The following is a 27,422-nucleotide window of genomic DNA, read 5'->3' as shown; positions in this document are numbered from 1 at the left end:
ATCATCCCTGGGGCACCTTTCAATAATACATCTGCCTGGGATCCAACGCTAGAATTTCTGATTAGATAGTCTGGGTTGTGCTCCAGGCTTTTTGGGGTTTTTGTTGTCTTTGATGCTAGAGGACATACATATTAAGTATCCCCTGGTGTTTTCTAACTCACCGAATTTAGAAACACTACATTTTTTCGACTTTACTTACATTTCCAAGTTCCTCCATGCTTTCTCATTTAATTCGGGCGTCAAATTATTCCTTCTGCCAGAATCTCCTAATTTTCAAAACCCATCCATCTTTCCAGACTCAGATCAAATGCCACCTCTTCCAGGAAGTCTTTCCAGTTCTCCTGCGCATTTCTTTGATATTTAGCTGCACTTTTCTTGTGGAAAGCTGATCTAGGAAGCGTCCAAGCGCCCGATCAACGAAAGAGTTCACAGAATGGAAAGGGACACATTCCTCCCAGCCCCCAGCCCTCAGCCCTCCCGCGGGAATCGGACAAGTGCAGTAAATCCTATTGGATCACTATCTGAATCGATAATTCTTCCCGGAAATCCCGGGCACAACTCTTTCAGATGCCCTCCCCGGTTGTAAAACAAAGGACCGGCAACTGGCAAAAGACGTCCCAAAGTCCAAGGGCAGGGAGTTGAGAGGCAGGCAGGAATCGCTCAAAGGCTGAAAAAGCACTAGCCTGAAGACGAAGACCCCACCCTAAGAAGCAACCGAAAAGGCGCTTCCGCCCTCCTTCCCGCTCCACGCCTCAGTGTCGCCTGGCCCTCCGATTGGCTGCTCCTCGCACCCGCCCGACAAAGGCTGTGACCCACGTGACTCAACGGCGGCCGGTGGATTGGTTGTCCGGAGGGGGCTGTTCTGGGCGGGGAGGTCTCGCGAGCGGCAGCAAAGCTAGACTACCTGCAAGCGAGAAGCGGGACTGAGTTGTAGCCAAGAGCCGAAAGGCCGGGTGTCTGCTGCTGTCAGTCTCCGCGGGCCGGAGCAAACCTCCCGAGACAGGGCGTAGGAGCTTGAGGAGTTCGGAGAGCGGGCTGTGGACTCGTGCCTGGGTCTTTGGTTTGAGCCCTGGCTTCGGCCTTACTCGTATTTCCCTGCAAGTACGGCCCCTCTCAGTCTTTCCTGAAGTCGGTGCGGTTTGGACTTTATTATTATTATTTTGTTGAGAGTCCATTGTATGGAAGCACCGGTTGACCTGCGCAGCGCGCCGTGGAGACCGCCATGAGGTAGAAGCTAGGGGAGGGAGGGCTTAGAGATGCTTGTATGGTTACCTGCGTGCAGTACTGGAGGTAAGTTGGCTTTTTAAATTGTGCTGATGACTTTGTAATCTAGGTTTAGGAGGAAGGGGCGCCCAGTGACCGAATTAAACGTTCATTTATTGAGCCTCGTCCTATATACCAGGCACTGTTCCGAGTGCGATGGATGCAAAGGCCAGGAAGACACTGGCCTGGTTCTTGAGGCAGTCCGTGCCATGGGGCCGATGGCAGAGATGGAAGGAGGGGTATGTGCATGGGTAAATAAGTAGCGTGTGATGGCGTGCTGTGGTGGGGAAAAGTGCTGTGTAAGTGAGACGAGAGGATGACAGAGTTAGAGACCACTTAGAGAAGGTGACGTTTGAGTAAGGTTACTAAAATTAGAAGTTCTCCAGGTTGAAAGGGTTGGGGGAGGCACTCCAGATGGAGCAAAGCGTACTGAGGAAGAGAGCTAGGAATGTGTGCGTGCTGTGAATGGCGGGAGCACACTTGGAGCTCTGCTCCCAAGTTTCATGCTTTTAGACAAAGTTTTTTAAGTTCTCTCAGCCTCTGTTTTCCTCGTTTTTAATGTGTACTTCACCGGTGTAGGAAGATGAACTAAAGACTCCAGCGTAGCCCCTGTAAAACAGGCACTTTGTTAGTCCCCTCGCCCCCCGCCCCTTTTTAATGGAGTTTAATTGCTGAATGGTTAACACAGACCAACAGCTGTCAATTTTTAACTAAGGAGTATCGATCTATTGACATTTATAGATGGCTGAAGGAAGCATGTGCTGTCTCCAGAATTGTTACTTAGGTACTGACAACACCATGCTGAAAGGCTGGGGAGGGTGACATTGTGATCCAAGTACTTTTCCACGTCAGTGACAACATACCACCAGAAGGTGTCATTTAGAATAAATGAAATGCAGTCAGCTTTCTTACTCAGAAATTGATTATCCAGGTTTTGAGTTACTTACACTTTGCATTGCTTTTTTTTTTAAACATTTTTTTAAACTTTCTTTTTTTTTAAATTTTTGTATTTATTTTTGAGACAGACAGAACATGAGCAGGGAAGGGGCAGAGAGAGAGGGAGACAGAATCTGAATCAGGCTCCAGGCTCTGGGCTGTCAGCACAGAGCCTGACGCGGGGCTCGAACTCACAGACTCTGAGATCATGACCTGAGCCAAAGTCAGATGCTCAACCGACTGAGCCACCCAGGCGCCCCTTGCATTGCTTCTTTTATCTTTCCTATGGCCTGGAGAAAAATGAAATTAAGCCTCATATTTAACTGGTAGTGGAAAAATGTAAATCTGATCATCAAACCTCTGTTCTCTTTCCAGCTCTACTGTTAGTTAATTTGTTGTGAACCTTTGGCAAAATGTAGCCTCTCTGGATCTTGGACTTTTAAGATAGAAGATTCCAGTATAAAGATTTTATGACTATACTTTTTCTCTTTGTTAGGAGCAGAATTATAAATCAAACTGTATATTAAATGAGCTGGAGTTTATAATGGAATGTAGTAGAAAATCTTTTCTAAAGCTTTTGCTTTAGGACAACAAATCTCTTCACAGACATCCCTGAAATTTTATCATGCCTAGTGTTTGGGCTCATTAAAAAAAAAGTTGGGGAAGCCTGTATTTTTTTCATAGGTTAACCTAAGTTTTCTTGGATGTGGAGAGTGTTGGGCTGCTCTTAGGTATAGAAAGATGTGAAATGGAATGATGCGATGATGAGTGAAGTATAGTCTGACCTGGTATTGCCACTGCTTCAGTGTTGGCCTTGACCAGGGTATGATCCCTTAATCTTCTCTCTGAGCTGATTCTGGTTGTGGTTTTTCCACATTGGTATGTTTTAATCTATTTGCATACTGATTTTATTATGTATAAGAATGTTTCTTTGATATTCTTTTGAATTGCTGATACTTTGCTGTTTTCCTTCTTAGGTTGAGGTGAAAAATCTGGCTTTTGATATCTTCGTGGAGGACTACATTATTTCAATCGTGAATCTGGTTCAGTTTTCTTATTGACTTATTATGATATTAAAAATGCTTAATTAACTATGGTGTTTGTTTTCGTAAAACCTTGCACTCTAACAAGAACTTTTACAAATATCTATTACATTCTTCTATGGTACACAAGTGTTAATATTTTCAAATCCATAGGTTAATCCATTTCAAAATTTAATCAACTTTGTGCTATCAGAGAATGTGCTTTGAATTGCTAAATGAGTGAAAATATTGGAAAACACTTATCTCAGCAGAGGCACTTAAATTATTTTCATCCTTCCTCTACCCATATATTTTCACCAACCTGACCATCCAGTGGCATGAATTTTACTACACAGAACTGAAGTGTTTCTGTAGTATTTCTAAGACAGGGTATTTCACACAAAGCTGAATTCTTGCTGTTGGAGTAGAGGATTTTTTCTCCAAGTATTAGATTAGCAATAAACACACACACACACACACAAGATGTCAATACAAAAATACCTCAAAGTCAAAGGTGGTCTGAATTTAAACACCTCAGTAATCTTTAAGTTTCCACATAATCATGACAACTTGGAACAGCTCTTTGCCAAAAACATTTATTCTTAAAATTTGTTTCAGCATTTCACAGAAACTTACTAATAGCCAGAATAATTTGTGCCCATTTTGCAAACTCTTAACAGCAAGAAGAAAGAGCTTATTAAAAGATTCTTTTGCACAAAGTTAGATCAGTATTTTAGTTCATCTCTTAATTAATTAGATTTGCTTTCACACTGAAATCTTCAGACAACAATATACACTCAACCCCTACTTTTCTTTAACCAGTTTCCCATCTGTATGGCTCATTAAGGGATCTTCTTTAAAAGTTGATAAACTATAACAGGTGTTAAGTGGATCACAGTATATGGAAGGCGCTTTTTGTTCTTCTAAAGTGTTTCTAAGTATGTCTATAAAGAGCAGGTCTATGTTTCACATTGTTTGCAAACTGATAAAATATCTTCTTCATAGGCAGATAAATGCTTTCTTTTCTCAAGAAGAAGGCTGCTACCTATTCACTACCCACTTTATGAGGTCTAACTTGGGTTTTCCCTGAGAGCTTCTATACCTCTTGTTCTTCAAGGAAAAGCTTCTGTACTAACTATCCCCTTTTATCCACGTCCTGTACATTGACCTTCATCTCTCCTGTCAGTCCTGATTCTCATTCTAACCAGCTTTGTAAACTCTAAGTAGGAATCTAGAGAGCAAGTTAAAAGGTTAAGATCAATGGATACATCTTTTTAAAGAAATCCATATACAGTTGACCCTTGAACAACACAAATTCGAACTGTGTAGGTCTACTTATATTCGGATTTCTTACAGTACTGTAAAACGTATAAATTTTTTTAAACTTTTATTCATTTCTCAGAGACAGAGCATGAGCAGGGAAGGGGCAGGGAGAGAGGGAGACACAGAATCTGAAGCAGGCTCCAGGTTCTGAGCTGTCAGCACAGAGCCCGATGCGGGGCTGGAACTCACAAACTGCGAGATCATGACCTGAGCTGCAGTCGGATGCTCAACCGACTGAGCCACCCAGGCACCCCCAAAAAAGTACAGTATAAAGGTACTTTCTCTTAATCTTAGTATTTTCCCTATCTTATTTTACTGCAAGAATACGGTATATAATACATCTAACATACAAAATGTGTGTTAATTGACTATTTGTGAGGCTTCGGGTCAACAGTAGGCTATTAGTAGTTCAGTTTTGGGGGATTCAAAAGTTATATGTGGGGGGCCGGTGAACACATGTTCAGGGGTCAACTCTAGTTATTTAAAGTCCATATAATTATGAGTGGAGGATGAGAAGTATCAAACGATGCTACATACTGTGCTGAAAATCAGTCCTGTGGCCTTATAGTGCATTTTGTTGTGAGATAAAATGCTAATCCCTTTCAGTTCTCAGGGGAGTACAGTTTAATTAGATGTTGTACTTCTGTTGGATAACCTGTTATGGGACAAGCTTGGTGACTCCTGACATAATTAAACACACAGCGATAACAAAACACATAGCCAGAGGTGGCAAGAACAGTATCATTCACCCGGGTTTTACGACATAGTGGGCACACAGTCTTCATTTTGGGTAACAGAGGAGAATCAGAATTGTAGTCCAGGTGTACAGGTGGTGGCGGAGTAGGTAGGGCAGTCAGCGATTTGACGGTTTCTTGATTTTCAGATGAGTACCACCACTCAAGGAATTGCAGAAAGAATACTCCCACAGAAAGGCCAGTAGAGAGGGATAAGGCAGCACCTCCCACAGCTTTCTTCAGAGCTGACTTTATCTTCTCACCAACACTGGTGGGAGAACAGAACGAGGAGACAAAAGGAGAAACTGCTTATGTAGGTATCATCACAGAATGGGTACTAAAATTATAGCTATTACACTCTTCATCAGAATCACCGATTCAGTTTGGGGATTCAATAGTTGCTAGATTGGCACTGTCTCCTTAGTATCTGTTCTAAATGATTTCTTTTTTCTGACCTACAGTCTTTTGGGAGTATAGGAGCTAAACTTTGTATTTAATGACTAGGGTCTTCTTTGTTTTTGTGTTTTAAGAAAGAAATTAGACTGATTATATAGATTGTGTGTGTGTGAGGTAGTATATCCAGAAAAAGGAACAACGCTCTTAACAAAAAATAACTTAGCAATATTGAGGAATATGAACTTGTAGGACACCACAAACACTAACTAGAAGCAGTATAGCATTGTGGTTAAGACACAGTCTTGAGAACTGTTGATCAGGCTTGGATCTCAGTTCTGCCACCTTCCAGCCATGTGGCCTTGGCAAAGGACTTCAGTATCAGGGCTCAGTTTCCTCAGCTGTTAAATGGAACAATGAATTTATTTCATTCAGTTGTGATGAGGATTGAGGTAACGTACGTAAAGCAAACACCTAGCACAGGGCCTGACGCACGCAGCAAGTGTGCACAAAAATGTAGCTAGTGTGTGGGGCGCCTGGGTGGCGCAGTCGGTTAAGCGTCCGACTTCAGCCAGGTCACGATCTCGCGGTCCGTGAGTTCGAGCCCCGCGTCAGGCTCTGGGCTGATGGCTTGGAGCCTGGAGCCTGTTTCTGATTCTGTGTCTCCCTCTCTCTCTGCCCCTCACCCGTTCATTCTCTGTCTCTCTCTGTCCCAAAAAAAAATAAATAAAAAACGTTTAAAAAAAAAAAGAAAAAAAAATGTAGCTAGTGTGATGAGGAAGTTTACCAGGAAGTTTACCACTCTTGTTCTATGGACACGAGAATTTTTCTGCGTTTACAAAATACCTCAAAGTGAACCGAGGAAGGTGGATTTAATAAAATTGGTTCTGATTTTAGAATATGTTAATGAAATATTTGGGGGAATGTTAAAGCCTTACCTCTTGGCTGGTTGCTGCATCATGCTGACTTCAGCTGGTCTGTGCTCCAGAGCTTGTATATCCTGAACTGTAAGTCGACCTAACCGAACACCAGCCAGCCTCAGCAGTGGCGAGTGATGCTGAGCCTTTCCTAGGATGTATCGAAGTTGTTGTACAAAAAACCAGCCTTCCCATGCCATGTTAACAAATGGGTAGGCTGCCAGGAAGGCTCTATAAAACTGTTTCCAACGGGAAGAAGGGGGATGAATAGAATATTCATCCTCTTCTCTCAGGCTAGAAACCAGCTTCTCTAGCTTCACTTTCAGGTAGGGAAGAAGAACCAGGAACATAATTGACTTCCAAAGCTGCTGCTTTGGGAGACCAGAACTGGCCAACCTCTGAAGCTTGTGTGTGTCCTCCATTACAATGCGCTTTAAGCCATAAAAATTTTCAGAGAATGAGGCACTGGTTTTGGACAAATAATGCTGCTGGAGCAGAAGATCTAGCAGGGTGAAGATTTCATCAAACCACCTCCAAAAGAAGCCATAGTGGGCAGGATTGGATTCTGCAAGAACCTAAAGCAAAGTAAATTAATAAAATGAAATTCATTCCATTTCACAATTACTATGCATTGTATTTGCATTTCCCCTTTTTTCTTCTAAATTCTATACTTTAGGCTTACATGAGCACTTCTTTTGGGGTCTGCCCTATCCTCCCTGAAGTGCTGGGTTATTCAGTACAGGGCCCTACACATAACATGGACTCAATAACCGTTAAACCATAGGATGTGAATTATAATTATTGGTTTGGTTTTTACCCAGATCCTAAAAACTCTCAGAGAATTGACACCTTACCTTGACCACATGCTGAAGAGCAGGTCTCACTGCTGTCATTAAACTCTCCTGTGCTACCACCTCAAAGATGGATGGCTGGTCATCCACCACAGAAGCAGTTGTGATGTGAGCCCCGTGCTCAGCCATAATTTCCCGTGGGCACTGGGTTTCACTTTGCCCACAAACTCTTTAGTAAGCATGAACTTGTTTTCGTTATCAAATGGGTGCTCAGTCTTAAAGGTAATCTTTCTGCAAGAGACCCAAAACTCCTCTTTCACGGAAGTGGGGGAAAAAGACCTCTTCTGGAGGCAGAAGGGAGGGGTCTCAAACTAAGGAGGTTAAGAACGAAGTTAAGGCAGACGCGGGTGGAAGTGGTGTGTGGGGTAGGGGTGACTTGTCAAATGCTGTACCTCACAGGGCAGAGCATGCCTATGGGGACAGGGATGGGCGAAGGAGTGATATCTTCTGGAGCTGCAGCCCTGGAGGCTGCGAATCAGGGACTCTAACTCGTGAGGGCTCAAGAGCCAGCTAGCTCTGAGGGGTTAGAGGTGCCAGTGCGGACTCGGTACGCGAAGACCGGCTCCAGCCGTTGGCTGCGAAGTACCCCCGCCAGGGACCGTCCTTGAGCGCTGACCCCCGGCGAGGAGCGAAGGACCCACGATTCCACCTTTGTAGAGAGGCCCCCGCTTTATAACAGGAGCCGCACCCGGAAATAGAAGCCGCTGGGGACTGGGATGGCTGGCGGACGGGAGGCGCTCTAGCCCCGAACGTGGCCCGGAAACCGGAACGAGCAAACTCTATGACCCCACGGGAGCTTCCGCTTCCGCTTCCGCTCCCGCTGAAATTAAAGAAGTGATTTAGGGAGGTCTGGCTTGGAGTTGGATTCTCAGCTCGATTTACTTTTCTTAGCTAGGTTTGCATCGCATCCCCGATGGGAAGCCACACCTCTGAATCTCTCTGCAGAGGTCTTTTTGGAAAGGTGTTTGGGGCGCCGCGCGACGTCTGGCACCCAGAGCCAGGAGTCCGAGCCTGCTGCTGAGGCCTGTGTTCCCTTGGGCGATTTAGTTAAGGGTGGGGGGACGAATGGGAATGTGGACACACGGAAGTTCTCTCTGTGTGCGCCGGGCGTGGTGATTAATTTATAGTCGGCCCTCCCAGGAGGGATTTGCAGCTGGAGATAGAAGTCTTTAGCCTTATTGCCGCTAATTTAAAAAAAAAAAAAAAAAAAAAAAGATGAGAATGAGAAAGGTTCCTGATGTTCCTCCGAACTTGGAACGGTCACTTTCCATTCTAGCCGGTAGATTAACTGTCTTGTAGGCGTAGTTACGTTCAAGCATAACTAGGCACTTGCCACACTTGATGAAAATGGTTCCTACTCTCCTATACAGTTGGATGTGTCACAGCGATGTGAATACAGGACTAAGAGGAATCCTGATAAGTTGTAACTAGAATCAACTGGAGACGCTTGGAAGATGGTACTTTTCACTGTATACCAAACTTAGTGTAATTTACAATTAGCAAAGGGCTTTTACATCATATGCAACTTACCCTCTCTTGAGTTGCTTTTTCACATTTAACCATTCCTCTTTCTTCAACCCCTTCCCACTTCTGTGCTAAATAGATAGGAATAGAATGTATTCACTGCTTTAGAGGACCTTGTGGTATAAAGATAATTGGTTTGCATAATGAGAACTCTCAAAAACAAGATTTGGGTTTAATTGTTTCAATAAAATCTTGCAAGTTAACCTTAATTATAGTTCTAAAAGGTTTTTTTTACTCCACCAAATAACCTGCCAGCGAAAATCACATTGATACAAGATAGTTTACTTTAGGGAATTTTAAGGACTAGAGATAATGTATCTGTATAAAGCACCCGACACGTATTAGGTGTTCTAACAATGGTAGCCCTTATTTGCAGGCTTCTCTTTTTTCTTTTAAGTTTGTTTATTTTGAAAGAGAGGGAGGGAGAGAGAGAATCCCAAGTAGGCTCCACACTTTTAGCACAGAGGCCGAAGCAGGGCTCAATCTCACGAACCAAGAGATCATGTCTTTTTTTTTTTTTTTTTAAGTTTATTTATTTTTGAGACAGAGAGAGACAGAGCATGAACGGGGGAGGGTCAGAGAGAGCGGGAGACACAGAATCGGAAGCAGGCTCCAGGCTCTGAGCCATCAGCCCAGAGCCCGACGCGGGGCTCGAACTCACGGACCGCGAGATCATGACCTGAGCCGAAGTCGGACGCTTAACCGACTGAGCCACCCAGGCGCCCCCAAGAGATCATGTCTTGAACCAAAATCAAGAGTCAGGTGCTTAACTGACTGAGCCACCCAGGCGACCCATATGCAGGCTTTTCTTAATTAAACAACAAAAAGACAAAGTTGAGACGGCATCTACTATGACAAGTGGGAAATTGGTTAAACATTTGTATCAATTTTAGGGTTCTTTGGTTACTAGCAAAAGAAATAGGCCACTATTTAAACTAAAAAAAAAAAATATTGGAAATATATAGAGTAGTTAACAAAATGAGGAAAGCCAGCTCTAAAAGGACAGGAACTACAGTCCTATTGGATGTCTCTAGCAAGAATTAGTAAAGTCTCACCCAGGCAGCATTGTTAACATGAATGAGCTTCAACAAATTTCTGCCACTGTACTTAGAATGCAAATTGTATTGCCCTACCTTAGTTCAGATGTCTTCTCCACTCTGTTTTAGGGAAGAGGGCAAGACATCTTGATTAACGGTCTTTGAAAATACCCCAAAAGTAAATTGAAATTGCACAAGGAAAAGGCAGTCAAAAATAATTAGTGTCAATTATTACAGCCAACAAATAACCACCTCATCATAAATCCCGCCCTCATGTTTATAATGTAATAATAGATAAGACACATAAAAAGTGCACTTATGTGAAGAGGTATTCAGAGCCATCAGACAGGCTAATATGACGTGAGTTTAGAGGAAGAGATAACTATCAGCTGGGAGGAATACACACTGCTAACCAGTTTAAACAGAACACCCTTATTGGCCTGCATAACCAAAGGCAAGAACATTGTTTCTAACCTCATATTTTATTTCCACTTCCCTTTGCCAGTTGCTCTTTAATGCAATGATGTAACCTGGTACATTCTGTACCTCATATCATAACAGATGTCCACTGAGAAAGTTTTATGAATCAGGTGGACCTCAAAAGATAAGTACATTTGGGGCAAGTATTAGTAGTAGTGACAGAACTTTTGAGGCTAAGGGAGCAGCATGGAGTGGATAGGAGGAACAAATTGTTGCTTGCTTTAACTGTAGAGGCACAAATAGGAATAGTAGAGAGTATGTTGAAAATAGATTTAGACGGATTATGGAAGGTCTTAAATGCTAGTTTTAGTACTCTGCCTGTGGATGGTAATTTATTTAATAAATATTGAGTAACTTTAAAGTTTATTTGTATTTATTTTGAGAGATACAGAGAGCAAGAAGGGAGGGGCAGAGAGAGGAAGACAATAACAAGCAGGCTCCACGCACTGTCCACACAGAGCCCGATGTGGGGCTCAAACTCACGAACAGTGAGATCGTGACCTGAGCCAAAATCAAGAGTCGGATGCTTAACCGACTGAGCCAGCCAGGTGCCCAATATCGAGTAACTTTTATGTGTCAGGCGTTATGTTGGGTGATGGGTATAGAGTAGTAATAAAAACAAATTGTATCTGCCTTCATGGAATTTACAGTCTAGTTGAGGAGGGAGATAATAAATAAATTAAGGTACAATTTGTAAATAGAATGAGAGGGCTGGGATGGTGTGGTGGTGTGGGCTGGGAGTGCAGAACCTTCTAGAATGGGTAAACAGAGTGCCTTTCTGAGGAGATTGCAATTAAACCAAGACCTAAATTATGAGCCAGCCATGTGAGGAGTTGCGGGAGGAGGGGGTAGTATTAGGTAGAAGGAGCGGTATTTGTGAAGGCCCTAGGATGGGAAAGAGTTTAGCATATTTGAGGGCTGCAATAGCTAGCAAAAGGAAAAATGAAGAGTAACTGAAAGGCATAAAATGATGTTAGAGAGGTAGAGGCCAAACCATGCAATGACTCTGGCCATGAGAAAGAGACTGGATTTTAGCCCAAGTGCAATGGGAATTCATGGAAGAATGCCAGAATCACGATGAGATTTGTATTTTTAAGATGACCCTGTAATGGTTATGTGCTTATGTTTACTTTATGAAAATTCATCCGAGCTTTACATTTATAATGTGTGCACTTTTTATAAAATGTTTGTTATACTTCAAAATAAGTGCAATTAAAACCTAAGGGCACTTGGGTGGCTCAGTCAGTTAAGCGTCCAACTTCAGCTCAAGTCATAATCTCACAGTTCATGAGTTCCAGCCCCACGTCGGGCTCTGTGCTGACAGCTCAGAGCCTGAAGCCTGCTTCAGATTCTGTGTCTCCCTCTCTCTCTGTCCCTCGCCTGCTTGCACTCTGTCTCTGTCTCTCGAAAACAAGTAAACTTAAAAAAAAAAAAAAAAACTGGCTGCTGTGTGGATAATGGTTGGGAGAAATGTTGAGGTTTCTAGTATTCCAGGCAAGAGGTGATGGTGGCTTGTATTAATGAGGTGGAATAGAGGGGATTGGATGAATTAAAGATTTATTTTGAAGGTAGATTGACAACTTGGAGATGGATTGGATGTGACAATTAAAGGAGAGAGAAATCAAGGATGACCCCAGGTTTCTGGCTTGAGGAATGTAGTGTAATTTATCGAGATAATCACGCAGCAAATACATACATAGTATGTGCAGCCATAGTTCTAAGTGCTTTACATATATTAATTCCCTTCATCCTTATAACAATATTTTGATTAAATATTACTATCTCCCCATTTTATAGATGAGAAAACTAAAGATCATAGAGCTTCGGGGAACTGGGGGAAGGATAGGTTTTGGACATATTAAGCATAAAGGAGCTGTTGAAAGGTTTTGAATAGAAGAGGCATATGAATCAAAGTCTCTAAGATTTTTCTGGTGGCTTCGTTATGAATCCACCTCTGATTTCTGGGAGTTGTAACTGGAACCAGGTTTTACAGCAACCCTCATCCCATGATTTGCTTAATTTGGGTGGGCCATAAATATAGAATTTTCCATAAGTGTGGTTGGCAATTTGGTGGTGAAAAGTTGGGAAAAGGTCAAGGCTAGAGATAGAGATTTTGAAGTCCTATGGGTAGGAAAGATCATTGAACTCATGGTATTGCTAAAAATAGTGTAAAGAAAATGTATCAATTTGCAAATGACATATCGGACAAAGGGCTAGTATCCAAAATCTATAAAGAGCTCACCAAACTCCACACCCGAAAAACAAATAACCCAGTGAAGAAATGGGCAGAAAACATGAATAGACACTTCTCTAAAGAAGACATCCGGATGGCCAACAGGCACATGAAAAGATGCTCAACGTCGCTCCTTATCAGGGAAATACAAATCAAAACCACACTCAGATATCACCTCACGCCAGTCAGAGTGGCCAAAATGAACAAATCAGGAGACTATAGATGCTGGAGAGGATGTGGAGAAGCGGGAACCCTCTTGCACTGTTGGTGGGAATGCAAATTGGTGCAGCTGCTCTGGAAAGCAGTGTGGAGGTTCCTCAGAAAATTAAAAATAGACCTACCCTATGACCCAGCAATAGCACTGCTAGGAATTTATCCAAGGGATACAGGAGTCCTGATGCATAGGGGCACTTGTACCCCAATGTTTATAGCAGCACTCTCAACAATAGCCAAATTATGGAAAGAGCCTAAATGTCCATCAACTGATGAATGGATAAAGAAATTGTGGTTTATATACACAATGGAATACTACGTGGCAATGAGAAAGAATGAAATATGGCCTTTTGTAGCAACGTGGATGGAACTGGAGAGTGTGATGCTAAGTGAAATAAGCCATACAGAGAAAGACAGATACCATATGGTTTCACTCTTATGTGGATCCTGAGAAACTTAACAGAAACCCATGGGGGAGGGGAAGGAAAAAAAAAAAAAAGAGGTTAGAGTGGGAAAGAGCCAAAGCATAAGAGACTGTTAAAAACTGAGAACAAACTGAGGGTTGATGGGGGGTGGGAGGGAGGGGAGGGTGGGCGATGGGTATTGAGGAGGGCACCTTTTGGGATGAGCACTGGGTGTTGTATGGAAACCAATTTGACAATACATTTCATATATTAATAAAAAAATAAAATAAAATAAATAAAATAAAAAAAAAGGAAAAAGTTCTATCAATATAGAACTTAAAAAAATCCTCACTATTCTCTCTTTCCAATATCCTATATATCTTCTCTTTTCAGCCACATTTTCTTATGGAGTTATTTGTAACTCCTGTTTTCATTTCCTCACCTCCATTATCCTCAAACTTCTGCAGCATGGCTTTTGCCTTCTGTTTCTACTGACGGTCCCAGCAATGATGACCTTTACATTGCTAAATCCTTGGACGCTTTTCAGTCCTTCCTCCTCCTCTCTCTAGCAAGTGATACTGTTGATCATTCATACATTTACACATTCAAGAAATTTTGGAGAGGGGAGGGGGGCTAGGTCGCAGAGATAGAAGAGCGAATAGGTTAGTATGTTCCTACTTTCATAGAACTCTAAAAACATCCTAAAAAGTTATAGCCACCAGCTTTTCCTTCTCCTTTTCTACTTCGCAGTCTCCTTTGCATTTTGGTTTCCTCAGCTACTGCGCCAGGCACTCTCACTCTCCACATTTAAAAAAATTAAAGACTTACTATTTTTGAAGCAGTTTTAGGTTCACAGCAAAATTAAGAAACAGGTACAGAGATTTCTAGGTCTCGGTTTCCAAAAGTAACTTACTATTGTGTAAGCACTCCTATTACAAGCCAGGTGCTTTACCTACTTTATCCCACTGAAACTTCCCAAGCCAGGAAGAGATAGATTGTTAGCTCCTTTTTACAGACAAGACTAAGGTTAAGGAGACAGTAAGGAACTTTCCCAGTCATTCTCAAGGCAGGGGTTTGAAATCAGAAATTCAGATCCGATGCCATCTCATCCTGTTTTCCAACAGGATATTTCACCCTTTCTATAGGAGAGTTTTTAGAGAACTGTGCGAGGAAACAAATCCAGAGAACGACAGTTTGTTTAATACATCCCTCTGTATAGCCACTGAACTCCCTCTTGGGTCCAGTATCCAGTCTCCGGGGAAAGCCTGTCCGTCTCCAAGGCGACAGAGTTCGCCGCCTTACTGGTTCTGCCGCGCGCGGGGATGACGGTGCGCGGCGAGGTTCTCTGACGTCAGAGTTTCCTGTCCACCATCTTTGTCTCTGGCAAAGTGGGTTTTGCGCAGTGGCTTAGACCTGGAGAAGGAGTCGTGACGTGCAGGAAACCATTACAACACCACTCGGGCCCTGCTCTCTGGCTGCTGCCGCCACCCCCGCCCTTGCCTCCGGTGAGTTCAAGGCGGCTAACTTCGGGGTGCGTCCGTCACTGCTGGGGGGAGACCCCAGGTTGACTTGGACACTGGCGGGGGGAAGAGGAAATCCTAGGAGCGTGACCGTTGAGTATGAAGTGAGCCGTCGGGTGTGACCGTTGTGAGGAAGAGGGTTGGAGAAAGGGACTCCACCGCTCTGGCGGGGCGAGGGAATCCTCGGGTGTGGCCGCTGGGAGTTGGGGGGCACCTGAGGGAAGATACGTTCGAGGTCGGGGGGTTGGGGCCAGAGGCCAGGGGTGTGGCCGGTAGAGGCTGGAGGCCAAAGGGGAGAACTTTCCTTCCTCCCCGCTTGGCGTCTTTCACTCAGAGGTGGGACGTGTCCAGCTTAGCAGAAGGGGAAAGGGATTCCCCCACAGGTTTGTCCATTGATGGGCGAACCTCTCCCGTCTCCCGTAATGTGAGGATAAGCGACACCTCTCTCCCACCTTGTAATGGAGGAACATATCCCTAGAATCCTGACCACCTGGGGCAGAAGAGGAATTCCTGACACTTGGGGGGAAGGGAGGAGAAACGTTCAGACCCGATGTGAGGTGGGGGAAGCAAGTAGGGATAAATCTTAGCCCCGAATTTTTTCTTTCTGGGCTTAGCAGGAATGATCTGGTTTGAGAAAGGCTGTAGATTAAGCCAGAGGTAAAGAAACTGGAACAGCCTGTTATTTCCATATTCTTTGAATCTAAAGAATTTATTCACGCTGCTTGTTTTAGGAGCAGTCTTCTATGGGGGTGGGGGGCGGCGGGGATGTTAATGATCTCACCTGGCTGTTTCATTATGGAGCTAAGCACATAAAGTGTTGCTGCTTCATTAAACGGATTTTTAAAAGAAGTGTGTCTTAGATGCCAGAAACTGTTAATCATTGTGGTTTAAAAGAAGTAAAGCACAGTAAGTTTAGAAAAGGCCGTATGACCACGAGGGTGGTCTCAATGAGGAACAATTTAAGTGACTAATTACCTGCTTGGTATGCCTGTATTGCTTAGCCTCAGGGTACACTTATAAAATAATAATAGAAAGCAGCAGATGAAGGAGATGCAGCTGTACAAGAAAACGTGTAACACATTCCAATGATGACTAAGCGTGGTGGTAAGGTGAGAACTGTTTGCAGGTATCTTGACAGTTTAAACTCCCAGCGAAGCAAAAGGATAGCATGTTCTGCGGACAGCCTCGCTGGAAGTTGGGTGGTAAAATTAACACAAAGCTAACATTCTGTGAATTAAGAGACAGACTCAAGAAAGCCCAGTTCTTCCATCTTTTTTTTCCCCTTAAACATCTATATTTTATTTTATTTTTTAATTTATTCAAAAAAAGGTGTTTTTTTTTTTTTTTTAAGTTATTTATGTATTTTGAGACAGAGAGAGGGAGACAGAGAATCCCAAGCAGCCTCCGCAGTGGCGGAGCCTGATGTGGGGCTCAAACTCACAAACCGTGAGATCATGGCCTGAGCTGAAATCAAAAGTCGGACGCTTAACCAACTGAGCCACCCAGGCACCCCACTATCCATATTTTAAAATATTACATTTTATGCACGGATTTGACCCAAGCTGGACAAGGAGTGAATTAGATATGATACGTTCTCCTTTACTTCTTTCTTTACTTCTAGGCTTAAATTTTCCAGAGTTTTGGTATTTCAGTTAAGAATCGGATGTAAAGGGGGGCCTGGCAGGCTTCAGTAGGGCATGCTACTCTTGCCCCATGCTGGGTGTAGAGATTACTTAAAAAAAATAAAATCTTAAAAAAAAGAATTGGATGTAAACCTTTTGAACTTCTTACTGTATAATATTAACACATTACTTTGTAGTCTGACATTTTTTTAATGTTTATTTTTGAGAGAGAGTGGGGGAGGGGCAGAGAGAGAGAGAGGGGGCAGAGGGTCCAACGTGGCCTCCACGCTGACAGCAAGTCCGATATAGGACTCGAACTCACAAACCAGGAGTGAGATCACGACCTGAGCCAAAGTCTGATGCTCAGCTGACTGAGCTACCCAGGCGTACTGGTAGTCTGACGTATTTAAGTAGAAGTCACATCTTGTGTCTATTGTAATTAGATGTCTTATGATTTCTTATGAGCTAAATGATAATGGAAGACACTATTATCTTTGCATTGAAATTTCTGATTATTGAGACATTGAAATATCTCAGCAGCTTTCACACTTGTAATAAAAGATGGCCGAATGGCCTTTCTGCTCTATAATTAGGTTAACTCCTGCCGTTTTTTTTGCTGTGAGCACCAAACTGTAAAGCCCAGCTCTGTGTGAAAAGAAGGGACATAGTGGCCTCACCAAGTCTAAGTTAGCTGCCATTTCCCAGAGAGCCATTTGAAATTGAGACCCTATTAATTTTTTTCTGGCCTTACTTTCTTTAGGGGGACTGTAAGGAGGGAGGAATAGAAGAGAAGGGTCTTGGGGCACCTGGGTGGCTCAGTCGGTTAAGCGACCGACTTCGGCTCAGGTCGTGATCTCACAGTTCGTGAGTTCAAGTCGGGCTCTTTGCTGACAGCTCGGAGCCTGGAGCCTGCTTCGGATTCTGTGTCTCCCTCTCTCTGCTCCTCCTCTGCTCGTGCTCTGTCTCTCAATAATAAATAAATGTTAAAAAAAAAAAAAAGAGAAGGGTCTTTCACAACCTATATTTGGGAGAAACTAGGTTATGTTAAATCCAGATATGTAATCCTGTGCAGGGAAGCTTTCTCTGAAATGCAGTGACACCACACTCCAGGCTAGGTCAAGTAAGAATGGTTGTGTGCTTTCCCTGTGATAGCTTCGTTGTTCAGCAATATCCCTAGGCCAAACCACAGGCCTTCAGAACAGTCAGTGACTTGTGGAGTTTGATCTGGTGGAAAGGTAGTGTGAGTTCAAACTCCATAATGCCTTTGCTTTTTCCTGGAGTTCTCCTGTAGGAACAAAAAAAAGGGTTTTTTTTGTTTTTTTTTTTTTTTTTTTTTTTTTTTTTCGGGAAGAGCTTGGTTTTTGAGGCTCTTCAGTGAATATTTGATTTTTTTTCCCCTATTTTTTTCAGCTCTATCTTGGCTTCTTTTTCTTTGGCTTCTAATGCAGGCTTCGTTTTTCACCATCTTGTATTTTGGAGAATCTGCTTATGTTCATCCCTGGCTTGTGATTATCTCCTTTAAAAAATACATATGTAATTTTTTTGAAGTGTAATTCACATAACAAAATTAACCATTTTATTTTTTTTTTAAATTTTTTTTTTTCAACGTTTTTAATTTATTTTTGGGACAGAGAGAGACAGAGCATGAACGGGGGAGGGGCAGAGAGAGAGGGAGACACAGAATCGGAAACAGGCTCCAGGCTCCGAGCCATCAGCCCAGAGCCTGACGCCCAGAGCCTGACGCGGGGCTCGAACTCACGGACCGCGAGATCGTGACCTGGCTGAAGTCAGACACTTAACCGACTGCGCCACCCAGGCGCCCCCAAAATTAACCATTTTAAAGTGAATAGTGACATGTAGTACAATCCCAGTGTTGTCCAACTACCACCTCTTTCCACTTGTTTTTGTTTAGACTATTTTCATTTTTCTTGGAGTTTTCTTTTGGCTTAAGGCAGGAACTGACTTAATACAATGTGTCCCTGCCAGTATGGGTAAGAGATGTTTCATTACTGTTTTTTCCAACAGCAGGAACTAAGAGTGATAGGTTTTTCCTTTCTTTAAGAGCAGAGATTCTTAATTTAGGATCTAAGATCACTTGACTCTCTTCCCTGAAATTTTGTGGGTGGGTATGTTATTCTCTAGTTAAGAACACAGTGCTCACAACGAATAGGGAAATATATTCCTTGACAATGAAATTTAAGGGAGGTAGTTAAATGTGTGCGTCATTAATAAAGGTAGAACTTCAGACTAGGTTAGTTTTATGTTTAACAGACTGTGGTTAAAACTGTTCAGAATTAGGGGCGCCTGGGTGGCGCAGTCGGTTAAGCGTCCGACTTCAGCCAGGTCACGATCTCGCGGTCCGTGAGTTCGAGCCCCGCGTCAGGCTCCGGGCTGATGGCTCGGAGCCTGGAGCCTGTTTCCGATTCTGTGTCTCCCTCTCTCTCTGCCCCTCCCCCGTTCATGCTCTGTCTCTCTCTGTCCCAAAAATAAAATAAAAAACGTTGGAAAAAAAAAATTAAAAAAAAAAAAACTGTTCAGAATTTAATATGTGGGGCACCTGGGTGGCTTAGTTGGTTGAGCGTTGACTCTTGGTCTCAGCTCAGGTCGTGATCTCATGGGTCATGGGACCGAGCCCCACATCAGGCTCTGTGCTGACAGTGCAGAGCCTGCTTGGAATTCTCTCTTTCCCACTCTCTGTCCCTCCCCTGCTCATGGTCACACACTGTCTCTCAAAATAAATAAGGAAAACTCAAAAAGAAAAAAAAAAAGAATTTAATATGTTTGGTGTGCCTGGGTGGCTCAGTGAGTTAAGCGGCCAACTTTTGATCTCAGCTCTTGATCTCAGGGTCATGAGTTCAAGACCCTTGGTAGGCTCCAGGCTGGGCAAGAAGGTTACTTAAAAAAAAAAAAAATTTTTTTTTTAAATATGTGTATATGAATATGAGATCTTGAGAAAACAACAATTTTTGTGCCCCTTTTCAAAAAAACTGGGCGAGGGGGTGGGGGGGTGGGGGGGGCACCTGGATGGCTCTGTCGGTTAAGCATCTGACTTTGGCTCCCGTCATGATTTGTGAGTTTAAGCCCTGCAGCGGGCTCTCTGCTGTTAGCATGAGTGCTCTCTCTCTCTCTCTCTCTCTCTCAAAAATAAATAAAATGTTAAAAAGCAAAAACAAGCAGTATGAAAAATTCCAAGCAGATTTTGTTTGTAAATCCTAAACAAGTTTTAAGTTTTGGTGATCTTATTGGACTTAATAGGCATAGTAACATCTTAAGCCATAATGGCCTTGAGCTATGGCTCTCCTGCTGGGCTCTAGTGATCGTTTCTGTATAGCCGTTTCTCTCTTTTTATGTGTAAGTTATTACGTGATAATTTCAGATTTATTCCAGTTCTTTTATGTGAAGGACTCCCTTTCTTCAATTTGCCCATTTCAAATTTAGTGTACATTGTAAATGGATTAAATGATTATAACATTCTTCAAATTTTTTCTAGAAAGGCATTATGAAAATACTGCAGAAGGCAAGCCCCTGTTACAGGTTGATTTTTAATTATAACAACTATCGGGGGGCGCCTGGGTGGCTCAGTGGTTGAGTGTCCGACTTCGGCTCAGGTCATGATCTCGTGGTCTGTGAGTTCGAGCCCCGCGTCGGGCTCTGTGCTGACCGCTCAGAACCTGGAGCCTGTTTCAGATTCTGTGTCTCCCTCTCTCTCTGACCCTCCCCCATTCATGCTCTGTCTCTCTCTGTCTCAAAAATAATTAAACGTTAAAAAAAATTTTTTTTTAAACAACTATCAAAACGGGAATTTCTTTTTTTTTTCAAAACAATTTTTTAAGTTTTATTTACTTATTTTGAGAGAGAGCACACGCAAGAAAGCGCGAAAGCATGAGCAGAGGAGGGGCAGAGAGAGGTAAAGAGAGAATTCCAAGCAGGCTCCACACTGACAGACGCTCAACTGACTGAGCCACCCAGGTGCCCCTAAAATGGGAATTTCTGTATTATATAGTGTTTGTGAGTTCTAGCTCGCGTCTTTTAACAAGGGAATTCAGTGAAATTCTGATACAACCTATAGCGCTCTTGCATAAGGATCAGGACTGTAAATAATAGCCACTTGGAAAGATCTCAGCTGAGTCTAATTTCCTTTAGGTTGTTCAAGTGGCACATTTTAGAGATCAAATTTGAGCCAGGCTGTTTTCATTATTTCATGTTTATTTGGCTCTTTTTCCTTTTCCTTAATTACATCGATTTGTTTAGTGCTTAGGTCTTTTCTCTCTGATCCATATTTACTGTTGTTTGCCATATGTGGTATTGCTCAAGTTTGCCAAATTTATGATCACTCATGTTGTGGCATGACAGTAATGAGCAGGTGCCAGGCATCAGTCCTAAATTTGGTAGTAAGTATTGTTGATGATGGTAAGAAAGAAGATACATGTTTTTGAGTGCAGAAGGGATATTATTAAAAGAAAATTTTAATACATTTAAAGATACCAAGTACTTTGGATGAAGTCTTGAGTTTCTCAAATCAGAAAACATTGTCTCATTATTTAGGGAGAAATGTGACCAGTCCATGCCATTTTTGTTTTACTAGTAAAACCATGTGTCAGCTGGATTAATTTCCTGGGAATTGGAACAGAAGTATTAAACTTGAGGCTGAGATCCGTGATCTTTTAAATTTTAACGCCAGTTCTGGTTCTCTTTTGTATGCAATAGTGACTGAATAAATCTCTTTCTCTCTCTCTTTTTTTTTTCTGGCCTTATTTTTAACTGTAAAGTGATATTATTCTTTTGGAATACAAAAGAATTATTGAAGAATGTTATTCTTTTGGAATATTATTCTTTTGGGCTAAGTGTAGATTGTTGGAAATATGAAAACTGTAATTAAAAAAATCCATGCATGAGGCATGTTTGCCTCTAGATATTTGTTGTGAAAGAATATTGTCCTATTAATTTAGTCTTTTTTTTCTTAGATTCCTTTTCTCAAGTGTAATAGTGAATAGGTTGGCACAACTGTTTTCTCTTTCTACTTTGACCTTAACATTGCTTCAGGATATGTGTCTTCAGGATACGTCCCTTGAGGTAGGGAGTAAATTAGCATTTTCCTGAATGGAAAGTAATTGGGAGATCTTTCAAAACAAACTTTTTTTATCTTAAATATTTGAGTGCCTAATTGAAGATGTATTTACAAAAAGGTCTAGCTTTAGATCTTCGAGGTGTTGAGATAATTATGGATAAAATTACAAAGCCATAATAGGTTCATATTATCAGTCCATTCCATTTAGCCTGTTATTTTGCCCCAGTTCCTTGAGGCAAGAGTTACATTCTTAATTATCTTTGCATCTCTTGAATCACCAATAACGGTGGTAAGGAAGAAAATACTCAATTTTGAGTACAGAAATTATTATAAATGTTCTTAAAAGTAGTTGAATTCCTTGCTGGACATCAATAATTTGGATAAAGGAATTTTTTTCTCTTGTTGTAGGTGCACATTAAAGATCCAAAACCATGACTGACTCCAAGTACTTCACAACCAATAAAAAAGGTAAGTATGAAAACTTGATTAAAGAACTTTTAAGTTTGAATTCCTTCAAAAATTGTGGTTTAAGATTGTCCCACCTGGAATGTTTCTGACCTCTTTAGACATGCATATTGTGGACTATCTCATTGGGGATCTACTATTTGTACAGAAAAGTGTATTTGAATAAATTATTAAAGGATGGGCTTTTAAATATAGATAGAGCTGGGATGCACTTCATTTTGGCTTGGAGGTTCTGTTTTGGTGAAAGGATGAAATCCAATTTTAATTTGTCGAAGATGGGTAGGTCTGAGGAAGGCAGAAAGGGAAGCAGCAGCACATTTATTCTCTTTTAGTTTTTACTTGGAAATATTAAAGCAGGGGCACCTGGGTGGCTCAGTTGGTTGAGCGTCCGACTTCAGCTCAGGTCATGATCTCGCGGTTTGTGGGTTTGAGCCCCGAGTTTGTGGGCTCTGCTGATAGCTCAGAGCCTGGAGCCTGCTTCAGATTCTGTGTCTCCTCCTCTCTCTGCCCCTCCCATGCTTATGCTCTGTCTCTGTCTCTCAATAATAAATAAACATTAAAAAAAATATTTTTTTAAATATTAAAGCGATACAGATCACGTAAAAAGTAAAAAAGAAATTTCTCTTTCTCCTTATTCTTGTTCCTTAGGTGAACTCAGGGTGTATCCTTAGTTTTTTTCTGTGCATATAAATGCAAGTATTAATACATATGTTTAAAAAATTTTTATCTTTAACAAACTTCATGCAAACAGTACATAGAAACTTGATATTTTCATATCCCTCCATATAGATCTACCTCATTCTTTTAATTTTTTTTTAATGTTTATTTATTTTTGAGAGAGAGAGAGACAGAGCACCAGTGGGGGAGGGGCAGAGAGTGAGGGAGACACAGAATCCGAAGCAGGCTCCAGGCTCTGAGCTGTCAGTACAGAACGCGACACGGGGCTCGAACCCACAAGCTGTGAGATCATGACCTGAGCTGAAGTCGGACACTCAACTGACTGAGCCACCCAGGCGCCCCAGATCTACCTCAGTCTTTATCTGGGCTTTGTCTAAATATGTTCTTTATACTTAAAACAGGGAACCTTTAGAATCAATTCCATGATTTTTAGGTTATAGACTGTGGATTACTTGAATAGCTTTGAATTTATTAACCTCATTGTCTTTGTAATCAGAAATGTAATGCTGATTTTTACATTTGTGGGGTAGGAACTAAGGATTCTTGGGAAAATCCAAACTCCTCATCTTTTGTAAAATTGTTCCTAAATAATAGCTCATTTCTAGTGCGATAGATGGCCCTCCTATCAAAAACAGACTGGTTTCATTCTTCTCAACCTGTTGTTGAGAAGCTGAGATTTACTTTTCTTCAGGATTAGGATTCTGTGCTTTGTATTTAGCAGTCTTTATATTTACTGAAGCATTCTAACCATGACACAACTATCATTCCTCTTATTCCTCAACAACTTTTCTCCTCAAATGGACCTTTTCTCCTCTCTTCCAGTGGATGAAATATAACTTCTCTGCCTCAGAATTTATCTTTCTTGTTTCCATTGTAATTTACTGGCCTCGGCCTCCTGACTGTCTTCAGATTTAACTAAGTTTAGTCTTGAAGAACCAAGGGTCCTTCTATCTTGTCTGATTCATTGCGTGTATTTATTCCGAAAATATTTATTGAGTGTCCACTGTGGAGTTTCTTTTCTGCAAGAGACAGAGCGCAAGTAGGGAAAGGGCAGAGAGAGAGGGAGACATGGATCCGAAGCAGGCTCCAGGCTCTCTGAGCTGTCAACACAGAGCCTGACGCAGGGCTCAAACTCATGAACCTTGAGATCATGACCTGAGCCGAAGTCTGATGCTTAACTGACTGAGCCACCCAAGCGCCCCATAACACTATGGAGTTTCTGATTAAATATCCTAATTTCTTTCAAGTCAGAGTAGATGCAAAGGACACTGAATACCCTTTGGTTTCTAAAAATCATTTCCAACTAAAAGGAATCGGGACTCTTTGGAAAAGGAATCAGGACTTTTTGGAGAAATAACTGATTCCAGGGTGCATCAAGGGAAAGTACAAGATGAACATGAACATCTTATGCCAGGAAGCAAAAAAAAAATTGATGGGACATATAAAGGAGCAGCATGGTTTGAAGGGGCTTCCACTTGCCAAATTTGAGATAATTTGAGCATTAAAAAAAGTGATCATTAGGGGCACCTGGGTGATTCAGTCAGTTAAGTGTCCAACTCTTGATTTTGGCTTAGGTCATGATCTCAAGGTTTGTGAGTTCGAGCCCTACATTGGGCTCTGCACTGACAGTGTGGATCATGCTTGAGATTCTCTCTCTCCCTCTCTCTCTCTGCCCCTCTCCTGCTCACTTACTCTCTGTCTCAAAAGTAAATATTAAAAAAAAAAAAATTACCATAGTAGTAGATTATAACCCACTGAATAACATATACACACATAAATCATAGTTTTAACTGATTTAGGTAAGAGTCATCAATGAATACTAAAACAACTACCAGGTGAAAGCTTGATGAGGAACAAGATATTTAAATAGTCTTGAAGTTTCCTTTCACAAATTACTAATCACAAAGGAAAAAATAGTAACTTTACAGGGTCAGGACTTGGTATTTACCAACTTAACCACATAGTTGATGTTAACATCACCTATAATGGGATGCATTAACATTATTTGCCTCTTGATGTCATTCACTGAGAAAAACATACCATCCCGTAAGAATTATGCCTGTCAAAATGCATAACCTCAATGTAATCATGAGGGAACATCCATGATAAACCCCGTACCGAGGGCATTCTGTAAAATAACTGGCCTAAACCTTTAATAAATGTCATTATCATGAAAGACAAAGGCTAAGGAACTGTTTCAGATTAAAGAAGACTAAAGAGATACTATACTAAAATATAACATAGTGATCATTGGATCCTGGCCTGAGGGGGGATGGTGGTAAAATTACTATGAAGGAGGTTATCAAAACTTTTGAGTTGAGTCCATAGATTAGATGATGATGATGTGTCAATGTTAAATTTCCTGATTTTGATCATAGCATTATGGTTATATAAGATAATCATTTTTGGAAATTGTACATTGATGTACTTAGAGCTAAAGAGACAGGATGGCTGCAGTTTACTATTATTGTTTACTATTATTCAGGAAGAAACATGTAAATATATAGAACATATGATAAAGCAAATGTGGCACAATGTTAACAATTGGGGACTCTTGCAGCTTTTAAGATTGAAATGATTTTTTTTTTTTTTTTCTATTGAGAGAGGGAGAGTGAGAATCCCAAGCAGGCTTTGCACTGTCAGCGCAGACTCGACCTGGGGCTCAATCTCACAAACCCTGAGATCCTTAACTGAGCCAAAATCAAGAGCCAGATGCCTAACTGACTGAGCCTGGTGCCCCTGAAAAAATGTTTTTGTTTTGTTTTGTTTTGTTTTTTAATTTTAAAATAGGAGGGCACACTGTGGTGGTCTAGAGTGAGCAAACAGCATATCTGCTTGATATGCTGTTTTCAGGAAAGTGCAAGCATATCTGGCCTCTTCTGGTCATTTGGAGTTATGTCAGGGTAAACAAACTCTTCTATTACAATACAGAGAACTACATAGTGAGTTTCTTAATTTTATCAACTGCTAGTCCGTGACTTTCAATCTTTCCTACACATTGGAATTTCTCAGGGAAGTGTAGAACAATACTAATATCTAGGACCCTCCACCTGAGATACCCTGACTTCATTGGTCTGGGCTATGGCCTGGGTGTGGGGATTTTTTTAAGCACCCCACATTTTTCTCCTGTGTAGCCACGATTGAGAACCATTGCTGGCTGTTAGCAGTGGTTGGTAGATTTGATTAGTGGGAGGAGGAAGAGAAAAATAGAAGAACTTGTATGTATGAGATAATTTGTGCCCTCTTGGGCTCTCACCCAACTTCTTCCCTCTCTTTATTTTCTATACTTCACAAAAACTATTAGCACTTTGTCATTAATTATCAGCTTTTTTTCTGATTGTCTTACCATTCTGAAATGGTATTTATTTCTTCTTTTGTTAACATTTTGTGTGCTTTATGACCAAGGTATTGTCTATGTTGACATAAAAATGTATAATTAAAAAACTCCCCTAACTCTTCAAACCTTCTTTTGTAATGAGTCCTGGTAACCTTTTTTTATTCAGGGATTTGTAAAAGTTTGAGACCTACAGATTGAATCACGGCTGGGTAAATACCACATTTTAAAAAATGGATAGACTGTGTTCCTTTTACTTCCTGCAACACCCACCAGAGCTGCCACTGGAACATATTCTTTAAGTTTATGCTAGGATTGGAATAGTTTCAGTTACATCCTGTTTTGATCCTTCAGCTCCTGCTGCTATTCACAGTTCAGACTTTTGAAACCCTGTGGCTTGTCCTTTACTGTTCCTAGAAGTAAATGATGGGAACCCTGAGAGCTGGATTTGGCAGCTGAGGACTTGATGGAGAGGAGCATAACTCTAAAGGGCCCAGCTTTCCTGACTGCTATTTTTGCAGTTGTTGATTAAATAAAGCTGATTTTTGTAGCATTAATCTGTTTGCCTTGTTGGTAGTGGATTTTAATGTCACAAGCCTTTTTAGTGGTCAACTTTTATGTTTCTTACCAGTTTCATCCTTCCCATTGAGAGGCTTTAATAGATCACAGAATTTGCTGTCCCCACTGTTTCTGTACTGATGAATGAAGTCTGGTTAAAATGAACATCAAGCACAGTGCTAGAAATGGAGGAAAATGAGGCAGTGTTGTTGAAGAGTTTAAGAGTACAGATGGAAGGTTGAACGGGGAGTAGCCAATTTCTCTTTCATAGGCTTAGTGGTATATTTTCTTCTTTCTTTTAAAACCGGTGGAAGATTGTTACCTTTTCTTTCAGCGCCAGTTTTCTGAAGATAGGTGAGCCTGGTCCTTAAGATAGTGATGATATCCCTGGCATTTCCCAGTGTGGGGCCTGAGTACTCATTCAGGATTGTGCCTTTAGAAATGGTTCTGGTTTGTACCATTCTTGAAGCTTCAAGATTATCATTTTTGTTAGATCAGTTGAATAGGATGGGGCCTTTAAAGCCTGTCAGCTTCTTAAAGTGCTAATTAGAGCAGTGATTCTCAGCCCTGGTTGTGCATTAAAATCACTTGGAGAGGGGCACCTGGGTGGCTCAGTCGGTTGAGCGTCTGACTTCGGCCCAGGTCACGATCTCACGGTTCGTGAGTTCAAGCCCCACGTCAGGCTCTGTGCTGACAGCCTGGAGCCTGCTTTGGATTCTGTGTCTCCCTCTCTCTCTGCCCCTCCCTAGCTCATGCTCACTCGCTTGCTCTGTCAAAAATAAACTTAAAAAAAAAAAAAAAAGAATCACTTGGAGAAACTTTAAAAAATATGAACCTAAGAGTTCTG

The 27,422-nt window shown here is 41.7% G+C and overlaps 2 protein-coding genes, 1 long non-coding RNA gene and 1 other non-coding gene across 7 annotated transcripts in view; 3 read left to right on the top strand and 1 right to left on the bottom strand.

Annotated features, from left to right (window-relative positions):
- Nucleotides 1–654: 654 nt before the first annotated feature.
- On the top strand, nucleotides 655–3,290 carry LOC125926797 (uncharacterized). The gene is made up of 2 exons (XR_007459169.1): nucleotides 655–1,290; nucleotides 3,177–3,290. It is a non-coding gene; the product is annotated as an uncharacterized LOC125926797 (long non-coding RNA).
- LOC125927729 (Z30 small nucleolar RNA) lies at nucleotides 2,956–3,052 on the top strand. Its single transcript, XR_007459416.1, has one exon. It is a non-coding gene; the product is annotated as a Z30 small nucleolar RNA (small nucleolar RNA).
- A 511-nt stretch (nucleotides 3,291–3,801) lies between the features above and the next one.
- PEX12 (peroxisomal biogenesis factor 12) lies at nucleotides 3,802–8,641 on the bottom strand. Its single transcript, XM_049636598.1, has 3 exons — nucleotides 7,443–8,641; nucleotides 6,610–7,163; nucleotides 3,802–5,546 (listed from the first exon to the last, which is right to left on the bottom strand). Exons 1-3 carry the CDS (start codon nucleotides 7,566–7,568, stop codon nucleotides 5,147–5,149), a joined length of 1,080 nt encoding a protein of 359 aa, XP_049492555.1. The 5' UTR covers nucleotides 7,569–8,641; the 3' UTR covers nucleotides 3,802–5,146.
- A 132-nt stretch (nucleotides 8,642–8,773) lies between these two features.
- Nucleotides 8,774–27,422, top strand: part of AP2B1 (adaptor related protein complex 2 subunit beta 1) — a 134,207-nt gene continuing 115,558 nt past the window's right edge. For 2 of the 4 annotated variants that reach the window (XM_049636589.1, XM_049636586.1), the window contains exons 1-2: nucleotides 14,696–14,835; nucleotides 21,949–22,008. In XM_049636589.1, coding sequence (XP_049492546.1) covers nucleotides 21,972–22,008 — 37 coding nt within the window. In that variant the 5' untranslated portion in view covers nucleotides 14,696–14,835; nucleotides 21,949–21,971. The other 2 variants (XM_049636588.1, XM_049636587.1) reach the window with 2 other exon arrangements.

This window comes from Panthera uncia, chromosome E1 (genome assembly GCF_023721935.1).
Source record: "Panthera uncia isolate 11264 chromosome E1, Puncia_PCG_1.0, whole genome shotgun sequence".
Taxonomy (NCBI): Eukaryota; Metazoa; Chordata; class Mammalia; order Carnivora; family Felidae; genus Panthera; species Panthera uncia.
This window is presented reverse-complemented; position numbering and strand designations above follow the sequence as displayed.